This window comes from Scomber japonicus, chromosome 4, assembly GCF_027409825.1.
Source record: "Scomber japonicus isolate fScoJap1 chromosome 4, fScoJap1.pri, whole genome shotgun sequence".
NCBI classification, from domain to species: Eukaryota; Metazoa; Chordata; class Actinopteri; order Scombriformes; family Scombridae; genus Scomber; species Scomber japonicus.
This window is the reverse complement of record NC_070581.1, coordinates 36,054,089-36,069,088: the sequence shown is the minus strand read 5'-3', so window position 1 is coordinate 36,069,088 and position 15,000 is coordinate 36,054,089. Positions and strand designations below refer to the sequence as shown.

General features: G+C 51.1%; 2 protein-coding genes across 2 annotated transcripts in view; both read left to right on the top strand.

Annotated features, from left to right (window-relative positions):
- Positions 1-1,147, top strand: part of tafazzin (tafazzin, phospholipid-lysophospholipid transacylase) — a 20,372-nt gene extending 19,225 nt beyond the window's left edge. The window contains 1 exon segment of the mRNA XM_053318131.1: positions 659-1,147. Coding sequence (XP_053174106.1) covers positions 659-760 — 102 coding nt within the window. The 3' untranslated portion in view covers positions 761-1,147.
- Positions 1,148-5,226: 4,079 nt separating this feature from the next.
- atp6ap1a (ATPase H+ transporting accessory protein 1a) overlaps positions 5,227-15,000 on the top strand; it is a 12,573-nt gene continuing 2,799 nt past the window's right edge. The window contains exons 1-7 of the mRNA XM_053317078.1: positions 5,227-5,478; positions 6,136-6,262; positions 6,520-6,594; positions 7,265-7,455; positions 9,791-9,831; positions 12,156-12,241; positions 12,348-12,503. Coding sequence (XP_053173053.1) covers positions 5,249-5,478; positions 6,136-6,262; positions 6,520-6,594; positions 7,265-7,455; positions 9,791-9,831; positions 12,156-12,241; positions 12,348-12,503 — 906 coding nt within the window. The 5' untranslated portion in view covers positions 5,227-5,248. The remainder of the gene's footprint in view (positions 5,479-6,135; positions 6,263-6,519; positions 6,595-7,264; positions 7,456-9,790; positions 9,832-12,155; positions 12,242-12,347; positions 12,504-15,000) is intronic.

Genomic DNA, 15,000 nt, shown 5'->3' with positions numbered 1-15,000 from the left:
TGTGACCGACCGTGTGACCGACCGTGTGACCGATCATGAGACCGATCGTGTGACCGACCGTGTGACCGATCGTGTGACCGATCATGTGACCGATCGTGTGACCGACCGTGTGACCGACCGTGTGACCGACCGTGTGACCGACCGTGTGACCGATCATGAGACCGATCATGTGACCGACCATGAGACCGACCATGTGACCGATCGTGTGACCGACCATGAGACCGACCATGTGACCGACCATGTGACCGACCATGAGACCGACCGTGTGACCGATCGTGTGACCGACCATGAGACCGACCATGTGACCGACCGTGTGACCGACCGTGTGACCGATCATGTGACCGACCGTGTGACCGATCGTGTGACCGATCATGAGACCGATCATGTGACCGACCGTGTGACCGATCGTGTGACCGATCATGTGACCGACCGTGTGACCGATCATGTGACCGACCATGAGACCGATCGTGTGACCGACCGTGAGACCGACCATGAGACCGATCGTGTGACCGATCGTGTGACCGATCATGAGACCGATCATGAGACCGATCGTGTGACCGATCATGAGACCGATCATGTGACCGATCGTGTGACCGATCGTGTGACCGATCATGTGACCGACTGATAGAAGTGATCCGGTTGGTTGATCTGGTTGCAGCTGGAGATGAGGAAGACTCTGACCGACTTCATCCAGGACGAGTTCCAGAGTCTGAAGGTTCAGGCTGAAGTCCTCCACCAGCAGATCCAGACCACATCTTGAACCGCAGCCGTCCCCCTTCTGCCTGAGACTGGAACCACCAGACCTGCACCAGACCTCCACCAGACCTCCACCAGACCTGCACCAGACCACCACCAGACCTCCACCAGCCCTCCACCAGACCTCCACCAGACCACCACCAGACCTGCACCAGACCACCACCAGACCACCACCAGACCTCCACTAGCCCTCCACCAGACCACCACCAGACCTGCACCAGACCTCCACCAGACCTCCACCAGACCTGCACCAGACCACCACCAGACCTCCACCAGACCTCCACCAGCCCTCCACCAGACCTCCACCAGACCACCACCAGACCTGCACCAGACCACCACCAGACCTCCACCAGCCCTCCACCAGACCTCCACCAGACCACCACCAGACCTGCACCAGACCACCACCAGACCTCCACCAGACCTCTACCAGACCTCCACCAAACCTCCACCAGACCTGCACCCTAATCCGTTTTTGTGGCTCTGGTTTTATTGAGTCTGGTTCTGGTCCAGGAGCACAGGTGCATGATGGGTCATCATCTCAGCCGGTATCCATGGAAACGCATCAGTGCCAACACAGGAAGTTCACGTCTCATCACACACCTGGACTGTTTCCATAGCAACAGTTTGTCGTTTAATATCTGAAGACCAATCAGATCAATCGATCGTTCAACGTCACATTTATTGATCAGGTTGCATCAACCCGAAAAAACTACAGATTAACCCTGCAGGGTTACGGTAGGGTTACTATACTATATACTATACTACCCTAATGTAGGGTTAGGGTAGGGTTACTATACTATATACTATACTACAGATTAACCCTGCTGGGTTTCTGTAGGGTTACTATACTATATACTATACTACAGATTAACCCTAATATAGGGTTAGGGTTACTATACTACATATTAACCCTAACCCATCAACCCGAAAACTACACATTAACCCTGCAGTGTACCTATGTACTATAGTATATAGTATATTAACCCTGCAGGGTTAATGTAGGGTTACTATACTATACTACAGATTAACCCTGCAGGGTCAATCTGTAGTATAGTAACCCTACAGTAACCCTGCAGGTTTAATCTGTAGTATAGTAACCCTACAGTAACCCTGTAGGGTTAATCTGTAGTATAGTATATAGCATAGTAACTCTGACCCTACAGTCTTATACTGTAGTTCTTATTGATCTCTAATTAAATGATTGATCATATTATTTCTTTAATTGAATCATTGCTGTTTCTTTCATTCACTCTGTGCCCTCCTCTTCCTCCTCCTCCTCTTCCTCCTTCTCTTCCTCTTCCTCCTCCTCTTCCTGCTTCTCTTCCTCTTCCTCTTCCTCCTCCTCTTCCTGCTTCTCTTCCTCCTCCTCTTCCTCTTCCTGCTTCTCTTCCTCTTCCTCCTCCTCTTCCTGCTTCTCTTCCTCTTCCTCCTCCTCTTCCTCTTCTTCATCTGTGCATTCAAATCTTCTCTCAGCTCGTAGGGATTTTATGGATCTTTTATTGATGAATGGCTTTGTTAAGGAAGGAGCCATGCCTGACTGTAAATGCCAATAAAGTTTTTGACTTTTGTATTGTTTGGCCCGATGTTTCCCGCTCAGAGGATATTGATCAGCTGTGAACCGATCAGCTGACTATCACCAGGTTGAGGTAGGGTCTGACTAACACCAGGTTGAGGTAGGGTCTGACTAACACCAGGTTGAGGTAGGGTCCGACTAACACCAGGTTGAGGTAGGGTCTGACTAACTCCAGGCTGAGGCAGGGTCTGACTAACTCCAGGTTGAGGTAGGGTCTGACTATCACCAGGTTGAGGTAGGGTCTGACTATCACCAGGTTGAGGTAGGGTCTGACTAACTCCAGGCTGAGGCAGGGTCTGACTAACTCCAGGTTGAGGTAGGGTCTGACTAACACCAGGTTGAGGTAGTGTCTGACTAACTCCAGGTTGAAGTAGGGTCTGACTATCACCAGGTTGAGGTAGGGTCTGACTAACACCGGGTTGAGGTAGGGTCTGACTAACACCAGGTTGAGGCAGGGTCTGACTATCACCAGGTTGAGGCAGGGTCTGACTATCACCAGGTTGAGGTAGGGTCTGACTATCACCAGGTTGAGGTAGGGTCTGACTAACACCAGGCTGAGGTAGGGTCTGACTAACACCAGGTTGAGGTAGGGTCTGACTAACACCAGGTTGAGGTAGGGTCTGACTAACACCGGGTTGAGGTAGGGTCTGACTAACACCAGGTTGAGGTAGGGTCTGACTAACACCAGGTTGAGGTAGGGTCTGACTAACTCCAGGTTGAAGTAGAGTCTGACTATCACCAGGTTGAGGTAGGGTCTGACTATCACCAGGTTGAGGTAGGGTCTGACTAACACCAGGTTGAGGTAGGGTCTGACTAACTCCAGGTTGAGGTAGGGTCTGACTAACACCAGGTTGAGGTAGGGTCTGACTAACACCAGGTTGAGGTAGGGTCTGACTAACACCGGGTTGAGGCAGGGTCTGACTATCACCAGGTTGAAGTAGAGTCTGACTATCACCAGGTTGAGGTAGGGTCTGACTATCACCAGGTTGAGGTAGGGTCTGACTAACACCAGGTTGAAGTAGAGTCTGACTATCACCAGGTTGAGGTAGGGTCTGACTATCACCAGGTTGAAGTAGGGTCTGACTAACACCAGGTTGAGGTAGGGTCTGACTAACACCAGGTTGAGGTAGGGTCTGACTAACACCAGGTTGAGGTAGGGTCTGACTATCACCAGGTTGAGGTAGGGTCTGACTAACACCAGGTTGAGGTAGGGTCTGACTATCACCAGGTTGAGGTAGGGTCTCACTAACACCAGGTTGAGGTAGGGTCTGACTAACACCAGGTTGAGGTAGGGTCTGACTAACACCAGGTTGAGGTAGGGTCTGACTATCACCAGGTTGAGGTTTGTCTTGGTGGCCAAGAGCGTGGGTTTACCCAGGCTAATGTTAACCCACCGTTACACACATACAGTGAACCTGGTGTTGCTAACCCGGTCTACAGTGAACCTGGTGCTGCTAACCCGGTCTTCAGTGAACCTGGTGCTGCTAACCCGGTCTACAGTGAACCTGGTGCTGCTAACCCGGTCTACAGTGAACCTGGTGCTGCTAACCCGGTCTACTGATAAATAAAGGCAGACAAAAACAGTTGAGGGACATTTTTGAGCAAGTCCACGAAGCACCTCCACCTCCCGGACGATGCTGTGAAGCGATGACAATATGGAGCTCTGATCCAGTCAGCTGGATAATGACACCCAAATGATCGCTGCTGGATATGAGCGGTGGCATCTGAGGACATTTAAACCGATGCACTCTTTAGAGAGGGTTAGGGTTAGGGGGTTAGGGGTTAAGGGGTTGGGGGTTAGGGGTTAAGGGGTTGGGGGTTAGGGTTAGGGTTAGAGGAAATGTCCCTCAACTGTTTTTGTCGGCCTTTATTTATCAGTAGACCGGGTTAGCAGCACCAGGTTCACTGTAGACCGGGTTAGCAGCACCAGGTTCACTGAAGACCGGGTTAGCAGCACCAGGTTCACTGTAGACCGGGTTAGCAGCACCAGGTTCACTGTAGACCGGGTTAGCAGCACCAGGTTCACTGAAGACCGGGTTAGCAGCACCAGGCTCACTGTAGACCGGGTTAGCAACACCAGGTTCACTGTAGACCGGGTTAGCAGCACCAGGTTCACTGTAGACCGGGTTAGCAGCACCAGGTTCACTGTAGACCGGGTTAGCAACACCAGGTTCACTGTAGACCGGGTTAGCAGCACCAGGTTCACTGTAGACCGGGTTAGCAGCACCAGGCTCACTGTAGACCGGGTTAGCAGCACCAGGTTCACTGTAGACCGGGTTAGCAGCACCAGGTTGCCTGGGTAAACCCACGCTCTTGGCCACCAAGACAAACCTCAACCTGGTGATAGTCAGCGGCCAGTCAGAGATGAGAGGAAATGAAGGTTTGATCATTTTGATGCCGGGTTCTTTGACTTTGTTCGACTCAAGGCTGATCTCATCTCATCGGACTGGATCCTCATCAGTGAGGAATTAATGTAAATCCACTGGACCAGAAGGATCCGATGCAGACCGGTCCTGACAAAGTTATTCCAGCTGGTTCTCAGTAAACCGGCTACAACAGCGGAGAGACTTTTAAAACTAAAATAAGATAAGCAGGACTTTTACAGGTGGATGGACTTCATCTACAAGTAACAGTTAGATGCACACACTGACTGTGATTGGTATTGAATGAGTAGGAATTGTAGAATTGAGATGGAAAATAAAAATTCTTGGTTGTCCTAAAATGAACCTTTGTGTGTAATAATGATATGAGACAGAAACAGGAGTCAGTGTGCAGCTGAATTTAAGATACTATATATTTATAAATGTGCACGTCACTGTTATTGATGATGACTTGATTGATCATCACTTCCGCCGCAAAGCAGCGTCTCTTTCATCCTCAGTCACATGATCAGTGTGACATCACAGTGTCAGAGAGAAGATGGCGGCAGCAGCGTCTCTCCGCTCCGGCCTCCGCGGCTCCCTGAGTCCCGGTCTCCGCTCCCCGAGCCCCGGTCTCCGCTCCATGAGCCCCGGTCTCCGCTCCCCGAGCCCCGGTCTCCGCTCCCTGAGTCCCGGTCTCTCTCTGCTGCTCTGTCTCGGCCTGCTGAGCTCCATCAGCTCCGCTGTGTGCGAGGAGCAGGTTCCGCTGCTGCTGTGGACCAGCGAGAGGTCAGAATATAATATAATATTATATAGATGTGTGTATATATATATATATATATATATATATATATATATACACACATCTATATATATATATATATATATATATATATATATATATATATATATATATATATATACATATATATATATATATACATATAGCCTATATATATATGTATATATATATATAATAATAACTATTATTAATATAATACCGGTTAAATAAGAGAGAGGTCAGAATATAATACCAATATAATGGTGATTACCTAACTATTATTAATATAATATTAACCGGTTCGTAACCCTAAATAACGGTTACCTGACGGTTATTTAACGGTTACCTGACGGTTATTTAACGGTTATTTAACGGTTATCTGATGGTTATTTAACGGTTATTTAACGGTTACCTGATGGTTATTTGATGGTTACCTGACGGTTATCTGACGGTTATTTAACGGTTACCTGACGGTTATCTGACGGTTATTTAACGGTTACCTGACTGTTATTTAACGGTTATCTGACGGTTATTTAACGGTTACCTGACGGTTATTTGATGGTTATTTAACGGTTACCTGATGGTTATTTAACGGTTACCTGACGGTTATTTGATGGTTATTTAACGGTTACCTGATGGTTATTTAACGGTTATCTGACGGTTAGGATGCCGGTGCAGACCCAGCCCCCCCCCTCAGCCGGTCACATCGTGGGACAGCAGCAGCTGGCCTCTTACCTGGAGAACGTTCTGAATGTGGGACCAAGAAACGTTGTTCTGTTCCTCCAGGATAAGGTGAGAACATTAGAACATTAGAACATTAGAACCCTAACCCTACCATCAGTTTCATGTTACTGCTCACTGTCTCTGACCCTGTTAAACTGATTGTGTGTGTGTGTGTGTGTGTGTGTGTATGTGTGTGTGTGTCTCTCTCTCTGGGTGTGTGTGTCTGTGTGTGTGTCTGTGTGTGTGTGTGTGTGTGTGTGTGTGTGTGTCTCTCTCTCTCTGGGTGTGTGTGTGTGTGTGTGTGTGTGTGTGTGTGTGTGTCACAGATGAGCATCGAGGACTTCACCATGTATGGAGGAGCTTTTGGGAACAAACAGGACAGTGTGTTTCCCAACCTGGAGGTGAGACTCTCACACTGGAACCCCGACCCCGCTGGTCTGTTAGCGGAACCCCGACCCCGCTGGTCTGTTAGTGGAACCCTAACCCCGCTGGTCTGTTAGTGGAACCCCGACCCCGCTGGTCTGTTAGTGGAACCCCGACCCCGCTGGTCTGTTAGTGGAACCCTGACCCCGCTGGTCTGTTAGTGGAACCCTGACCCCGCTGGTCTGTTAGTGGAACCCTGCCCCCGCTGGTCTGTTAGAGGAACCCTAACCCTAACCCTGACCCCTAATGACCCACTCCCAGTCCTCCCAGTATGTAACGGTACTTCCTGTCCCTCAGGGCGCTCTGATGTCATCGTCCCAGTCCTCCCAGTATGTAACGGTACTTCCTGTCCCTCAGGGCGCTCTGATGTCATCGTCCCAGTCCTCCCAGTCCTCCCAGTATATAACGGTACTTCCTGTCCCTCAGGGCGCTCTGATGTCATCGTCCCAGTCCTCCCAGTATGTAACGGTACTTCCTGTCCCTCAGGGCGCTCTGATGTCATCGTCCCAGTCCTCCCAGTATATAACGGTACTTCCTGTCCCTCAGGGCGCTCTGATGTCATCGTCCCAGTATGTAACGGTACTTCCTGTCCCTCAGGGCGCTCTGATGTCATCGTCCCAGTATGTAACGGTACTTCCTGTCCCTCAGGGCGCTATGATGTCATCGTCCCCGCTGGTTTTACCTGCTGTGTCGTGGCCGGCCTCCAACGCTGTGATTGGCCAGCTGCAGGACCAATTGGAGACGTCCCCTCTGTACATGGACCCTGAGACTCTGAGCCAGCTGAGACTGAACGCGTCGTCCCCGACCCTGCTGGTGTTCAGACTGCCCTACGGCACGGGGTAGGTACTCCACCCACCTCCACCCACCTACACCCAACTATACCCACCTCCACCCAACTATACCCAACTACACCCACCTAGACCCTAACCTTAACCCTAACCCTGCTGGTGTTCAGACTGCCCTACGGCACCGGGTCAGTACTCCACCCAACTACACCCAACTATACCCACCTACACCCAACTATACCCAACTACACCCACCTAGACCCTAACCTTAACCCTAACCCTGCTGGTGTTCAGACTGCCCTACGGCACCGGGTCAGTACTCCACCCAACTACACCCACCTCCACCCAACTACACCCACCTACACCCAACTATACCCACCTACACCCAACTATACCCAACTACACCCACCTAGACCCTAACCTTAACCCTAACCCTGCTGGTGTTCAGACTGCCCTACGGCACCGGGTCAGTACTCCACCCAACTACACCCACCTCCACCCAACTACACCCACCTACACCCACCTCCACCCAACTATACCCACCTCCACCCAACTACACCCAACTATACCCACCTACACCCAACTATACCCAACTACACCCACCTAGACCCTAACCTTAACCCTAACCCTGCTGGTGTTCAGACTGCCCTACGGCACGGGGTAGGTACTCCACCCACCTCCACCCACCTACACCCAACTTCACCCACCTAGACCCTAACCTTAACCCTAACCCTGCTGGTGTTCAGACTTCCCTACGGCACCGGGTCAGTACTCCACCCAACTACACCCACCTCCACCCACCTCCACCCAACTATACCCAACTACACCCACCTAGACCCTAACCTTAACCCTAACCCTGCTGGTGTTCAGACTTCCCTACGGCACGGGGTAGGTACTCCACCCACCTCCACCCAACTACACCCACCTACACCCAACTATACCCACCTACACCCAACTATACCCAACTATACCCACCTACACCCAACTATACGCAACTACACCCATCTAGACCCTAACCTTAACCCTAACCCTGCTGGTGTTCAGACTGCCCTACGGCACCGGGTCAGTACTCCACCCAACTACACCCACCTCCACCCAACTACACCCAACTATACCCAACTATACTCACCTAGACCCTAACCTTAACCCTAACCCTGCTGGTGTTAAGACTGCCCTATGGCACGGGGTAGGTACTCCACCCAACTCCACCCACCTCCACCCAACTATACCCAACTACTCCCACCTATACCCACCTACACCCTAACCCTAACCCTGCTGGTGTTCAGACTGCCCTACGGCACAGGGTCAGTACTCCACCAAACTACACCCAACTATACCCAACTACACCCACCTACACCCAACTATACCCACCTAGACCCACCTCCACCCAACTACACCTACACTCACCTATACCCAACTACACCCTACTATACCCACCTATACCCACCTCCACCCTAACCCTAACCCTGCTGGTGTTCAGACTGCCCTACGGCACCGGGTCAGTACTCCACCCAACTACACCCACCTCCACCCAACTACACCCAACTATACCCAACTATACTCACCTAGACCCTAACCTTAACCCTAACCCTGCTGGTGTTAAGACTGCCCTATGGCACGGGGTAGGTACTCCACCCAACTCCACCCACCTCCACTCAACTATACCCAACTACACCCACCTATACCCACCTACACCCACCTACACCCAACTATACCCACCTAGACCCACCTCCACCCAACTACACCTACACTCACCTATACCCAACTACACCCTACTATACCCACCTATACCCACCTCCACCCTAACCCTAACCCTGCTGGTGTTCAGACTGCCCTACGGCACCGGGTCAGTACTCCACCCGCCTCCACCCAACTACACCCAACTACACCCACCTCACCCAACTATACCCACCTACACCCTAACCCTACGGCACTGGGTCAGTACTACACCTGCCTCCACCCAACTACACCCACCTACACCCACCTCACCCACCTACACCCAACTATATCCACCTATACCCACCTACACCCTAACCCTACGGCACTGGGTCAGTACTACACCCGCCTCCACCCACCTACACCCAACTACACCCTAATCCTAACCCTATGAAACCGGTCAGTACTACACCACCACCTCCACTCACTTACATCCACCTACACCCACCAACTACATATACCACCTACACCCACCAGCCACATATACCACCTACACCCACCAACTACATATACCACCTACACCCACCAGCCACATATACCACCTACACCCACCAACCACATATACCACCTACACCCACCACCTACACCCACCAGCCACAGCCACCAATCAGAACCCAGGCCTGACACTGATGACAGGAAGTTTAACCCTCTTCTTCTTCTTCTGTGGTTTCAGGGCTGATCTGATGTCAGCTAAAGAGATTCTGAGTGGAAACGGTGAGTCAGCCAATAACCAGTCAGCCAGTAACCAGTCAGCCAGTAACCAGCCAATAACCAGTCAGCCAGTAACCAGTCAGCCAGTAACCAGTCAGCCAGTAACCAGTCAGCCAATAACCAGTCAGCCAGTAACCAGTCAGCCAGTAACCAGCCAATAACCAGTCAGCCAGTAACCAGCCAATAACCAGTCAGCCAGTAACCAGTCAGCCAGTAACCAGTCAGCCAGTAACCAGTCAGCCAGAAACCAGCCAATAACCAGTCAGCCAGTAACCAGCCAGTAACCAGTCAGCCAGTAACCAGTCAGCCAGTAACCAGTCAGCCAATAACCAGCCAGTAACCAGTCAGCCAGTAACCAGCCAATAACCAGTCAGCCAGTAACCAGCCAATAACCAGTCAGCCAGTAACCAGTCAGCCAGTAACCAGTCAGCCAGTAACCAGTCAGCCAGTAACCAGTCAGCCAGTAACCAGTCAGCCAGTAACCAGCCAATAACCAGTCAGCCAGTAACCAGCCAATAACCAGTCAGCCAGTAACCAGTCAGCCAGTAACCAGTCAGCCAGTAACCAGCCAGTAACCAGTCAGCCAGTAACCAGCCAGTAACCAGTCAGCCAGTAACCAGTCAACCAATAACCAGTCAGCCAGTAATCAGTCAACCAGTAACCAGTCAACCAGTAACCAGTCAACCAGTAACCAGCCAGTAACCAGCCAGCCAGTAACCAGTCAACCAGTAACCAGCCAGTAACCAGTCAACCAGTAACCAGCCAGTAACCAGCCAGCCAGTAACCAGTCAACCAGTAACCAGCCAGCCAGTAACCAGTCAACCAGTAACCAGTCAGCCAGTAACCAGTCAGTAACCAGTCAGCCAGTAACCAGCCAGTAACCAGTCAGCCAGTAACCAGCCAGCCAGTAACCAGCCAGCCAATAACCAGTCAGCCAATAACCAGCCAACCAATAACCAGTCAGCGGATAATCAATCAGCCAATAACCAGCCAGCCAGTAACCAGTCAGCGGATAATCAATCAGCCAATAACCAGCCAGCCAGTAACCAGTCAGCGGATAATCAATCAGCCAATAACCAGCCAGCCAGTAACCAGTCAGCGGATAATCAATCAGCCAATAACCAGCCAGTAACCAGTCAGCCAATAATCAGCCAGCCAATAACCAGTCAGTAACCAGTCAGCCAGTAACCAGTCAGCCAGTAACCAGTCAGCCAATAACCAGCCAGCCAGTAACCAGCCAGTAACCAGTCAGCCAGTAACCAGTCAGCCAGTAATCAGCCAGCCAGTAACCAGCCAATAACCAGCCAGTAACCAGTCAGCCAATAACCAGTCAGCCAGTAACCAGCCAATAACCAGCCAGTAACCAGTCAGCCAATAACCAGCCAGCCAGTAACCAGTCAGCCAGTAACCAGCCAGTAACCAGTCAGCCAATAACCAGCCAACCAATAACCAGTCAGCCAGTAACCAGTCAACCAGTAACCAGTCAGTAACCAGTCAGCCAGTAACCAGCCAGTAACCAGTCAGCCAGTAACCAGTCAGTAACCAGTCAGCCAGTAACCAGCCAGTAACCAGCCAGCCAGTAACCAGTCAGCCAGTAACCAGTCAGCCAGTAACCAGTCAGCCAGTAACCAGCCAGCCAGTAACCAGCCAGCCAATAACCAGTCAGCCAATAACCAGCCAACCAATAACCAGTCAGCGGATAATCAATCAGCCAATAACCAGCCAGCCAATAACCAGTCAGCGGATAATCAATCAGCCAATAACCAGCCAATAATCAGCCAGCCAATAACCAGTCAGCCAGTAACCAGTCAGCCAATAACCAGCCAGCCAGTAACCAGCCAGTAACCAGTCAGCCAGTAACCAGTCAGCCAGTAACCAGCCAGCCAGTAACCAGCCAATAACCAGCCAGTAACCAGTCAGCCAATAACCAGCCAGCCAGTAACCAGTCAGCCAGTAACCAGCCAGTAACCAGTCAGCCAATAACCAGTCAGCCAGTAACCAGTCAGCCAGTAACCAGTCAGCCAGTAACCAGTCAGTAACCAGTCAGCCAGTAACCAGTCAGCCAGTAACCAGTCAGCCAGTAACCAGTCAGTAACCAGTCAGCCAGTAACCAGCCAGTAACCAGTCAGCCAATAACCAGCCAACCAATAACCAGTCAGCCAGTAACCAGCCAGTAACCAGTCAGCCAATAACCAGCCAGCCAATAACCAGCCAGCCAATAACCAGCCAGCCAGTAACCAGTCAGTAACCAGTCAGTAACCAGTCAGCCAGTAACCAGTCAGTAACCAGTCAGTAACCAGTCAGTAACTGAACATGTGTATTTCCAGATGAGGTCATCGGTCAGGTTCTGAGTATCATGAAGACTCAGTCTGTTCCTTACACGGCGATCTACACCTCGCTGAGACCCTCGCAGGTTAGTGTGTGTGTGTGTGTGTGTGTGTGTGTGTGTGTGTGTGCTTACTCTGATCGTGTGTGTGTGTATGTGCGTGCTTACTGTGACCATGTGTGTGTGTCTCCAGGAGGTGGCGTCCCTCTCCGTGGAGGTGGAGGGGGCTTTGGGTGGAGGTCGCTCCCTCCTGCAGGTCAGAGGAGGATACAAAGAGCGGGAGAGAGAGAGAGAACGGCAGCGACGCATCAAAGAGAAATCCTCCGTCTACCCCCCCGTCGAGTTCAAGGTTCCTTTACTCTTACTATCAGTGTGTGTGTGTGTGTGTGTGTGTGTGTGTGTGTGTGTGTGTGTATCTGTGTGTGTGTGTGTGTGTGTGTGTCTGTGTGTGTGTGTGTGTGTGTGTGTGTGTGTGTGTGTTCCTTTTATATGAAGTTAGTTAACGATCTATCATGTTAATAGTTTAAACATGTTGCCGGTTGCCCGGGTTACGGTTTCTCGGGGCGAGACCTGGAGGGACAGAAGAAAAGGAAATGTGACATGTTCAGTCAAGAAGGTTCTAGCTTCGTTTAGACCATCACTTCCTGTCTGTGTCTCAGCTCTTTCCACATAGAGCAGGAACCCTCAGAACCAGACTCAGAGTGGGAGAACATCTGCCTGGACCGGTTGGAGTAGAGAGGAGAGAGAGGAAGAGGAGGAGAGAGAGGAAGGAGAGGAGAGAAGAAGGAGAGGAGAGAGAGGAAGGAGAGGAAGGAGAGGAAGAGGAGGAGAGAGGAGAGAGAGGAAGGAGAGGAGAGAGAGGAAGGAGAGGAGAGGATAGATGGATGGATAGAGAGAGAGAGAGGGAGGAGGAGAGAGGATAGATGGATGGATAGAGAGAGAGAGAGGGAGGAGGAGAGAGGATAGATGGATGGATAGAGAGAGAGAGAGAGGGAGGAGGAGAGAGGATAGATGGATGGATAGAGAGAGAGAGGGAGGAGGAGAGAGGATAGATGGATGGATAGAGAGAGAGAGAGGGAGGAGGAGAGAGGATAGATGGATGGATAGAGAGAGAGAGGGAGGAGGAGAGAGGATAGATGGATGGATAGAGAGAGAGAGGGAGGAGGAGAGAGGATAGATGGATGGATAGAGAGAGAGAGGGAGGAGGAGAGAGGATAGATGGATGGATAGAGAGAGAGAGGGAGGAGGAGAGAGGATAGATGGATGGATAGAGAGAGAGAGGGAGGAGGAGAGAGGATGGATGGATGGATAGAGAGAGAGAGAGGGAGGAGGAGAGAGGATAGATGGATGGATAGAGAGAGAGAGGGAGGAGGAGAGAGGATAGATGGATGGATAGAGAGAGAGAGGGAGGAGGAGAGAGGATAGATGGATGGATAGAGAGAGAGAGAGGGAGGAGGAGAGAGGATAGATGGATGGATAGAGAGAGAGAGGGAGGAGGAGAGAGGATAGATGGATGGATAGAGAGAGAGAGAGGGAGGAGGAGAGAGGATAGATGGATGGATAGAGAGAGAGAGAGAGGGAGGAGGAGAGAGGATAGATGGATGGATAGAGAGAGAGAGGGAGGAGGAGAGAGGATAGATGGATGGATAGAGAGAGAGAGAGGGAGGAGGAGAGAGGATAGATGGATGGATAGAGAGAGAGAGGGAGGAGGAGAGAGGATAGATGGATGGATAGAGAGAGAGAGGGAGGAGGAGAGAGGATAGATGGATGGATAGAGAGAGAGAGGGAGGAGGAGAGAGGATAGATGGATGGATAGAGAGAGAGAGGGAGGAGGAGAGAGGATGGATGGATGGATAGAGAGAGAGAGAGGGAGGAGGAGAGAGGATAGATGGATGGATAGAGAGAGAGAGAGGGAGGAGGAGAGAGGATAGATGGATGGATAGAGAGAGAGAGGGAGGAGGAGAGAGGATAGATGGATGGATAGAGAGAGAGAGGGAGGAGGAGAGAGGAGCCCAGTGCATCATGGGAGTCTCCCGGCAGTCTAAGCCTATAGCAGCATAAACTAGGAGCTGGAACCCCAACTAGAAGCTTTATCACAAAGGAACGTTTGAAGCCTACTCTTAAACATAGAGAGGGTTCTGCCCCCCGGAACCAATCTGGTTCCACAGGAGAGGAACCTGAGAACTGAAGGCTCTGCCTCCTGTTCTACTTTTAGAGATACTAGGAACCACAAGTAGACCTGCATGCTGGGAGCACAGTGTTCTAGTAGGTTCATAAGGTTCTATGAGCTGGGAGCGCAGTGTTCTAGTAGGTTCATAAGGTTCTATGAGCTGGGAGCGCAGTGTTCTAGTAGGTTCATAAGGTTCTACGTGACCCTTGGAGCACCTTGTGGGAGGTGTTGTGGGAGTTTGGGTACCAGGGTCTCTGCTGCGAGCCACTGGGTCCCTATACAACCACTGTGAGATCTGTGTTCACATTCTCTGCAGTAAGTCAGACCTGGTCTCAGTGGGTGTTGGGCTCCATCAGGGCTGTCCCTGGTCTCTGATCCTGTTTGTGGTCTTCATGGACAGAGTCTCAAGGTGCAGCCGGGGGGGAGGAGAGTTCAGTTTGGGGACCTCAGAATCTCCTCTCTGCTGTTTACGGTTGATGTTGTTCTGTTGGACTCTACAGGTGAAGTCCTCCAACAGGCTCTGGGACCTAACCTGAAAATAGTCCCTTTCTCCTGTGTGTGTGTGTGTGTGTGTGTGTGTGTGTGTGTGTGTGTGTGTGTGTGTGTGTATCTCTGTATGTGTGTGTGTGTGTGTGTGTGTATCTCTGTGTGTGTGTATGTGTGTGTGTGTGTGTGT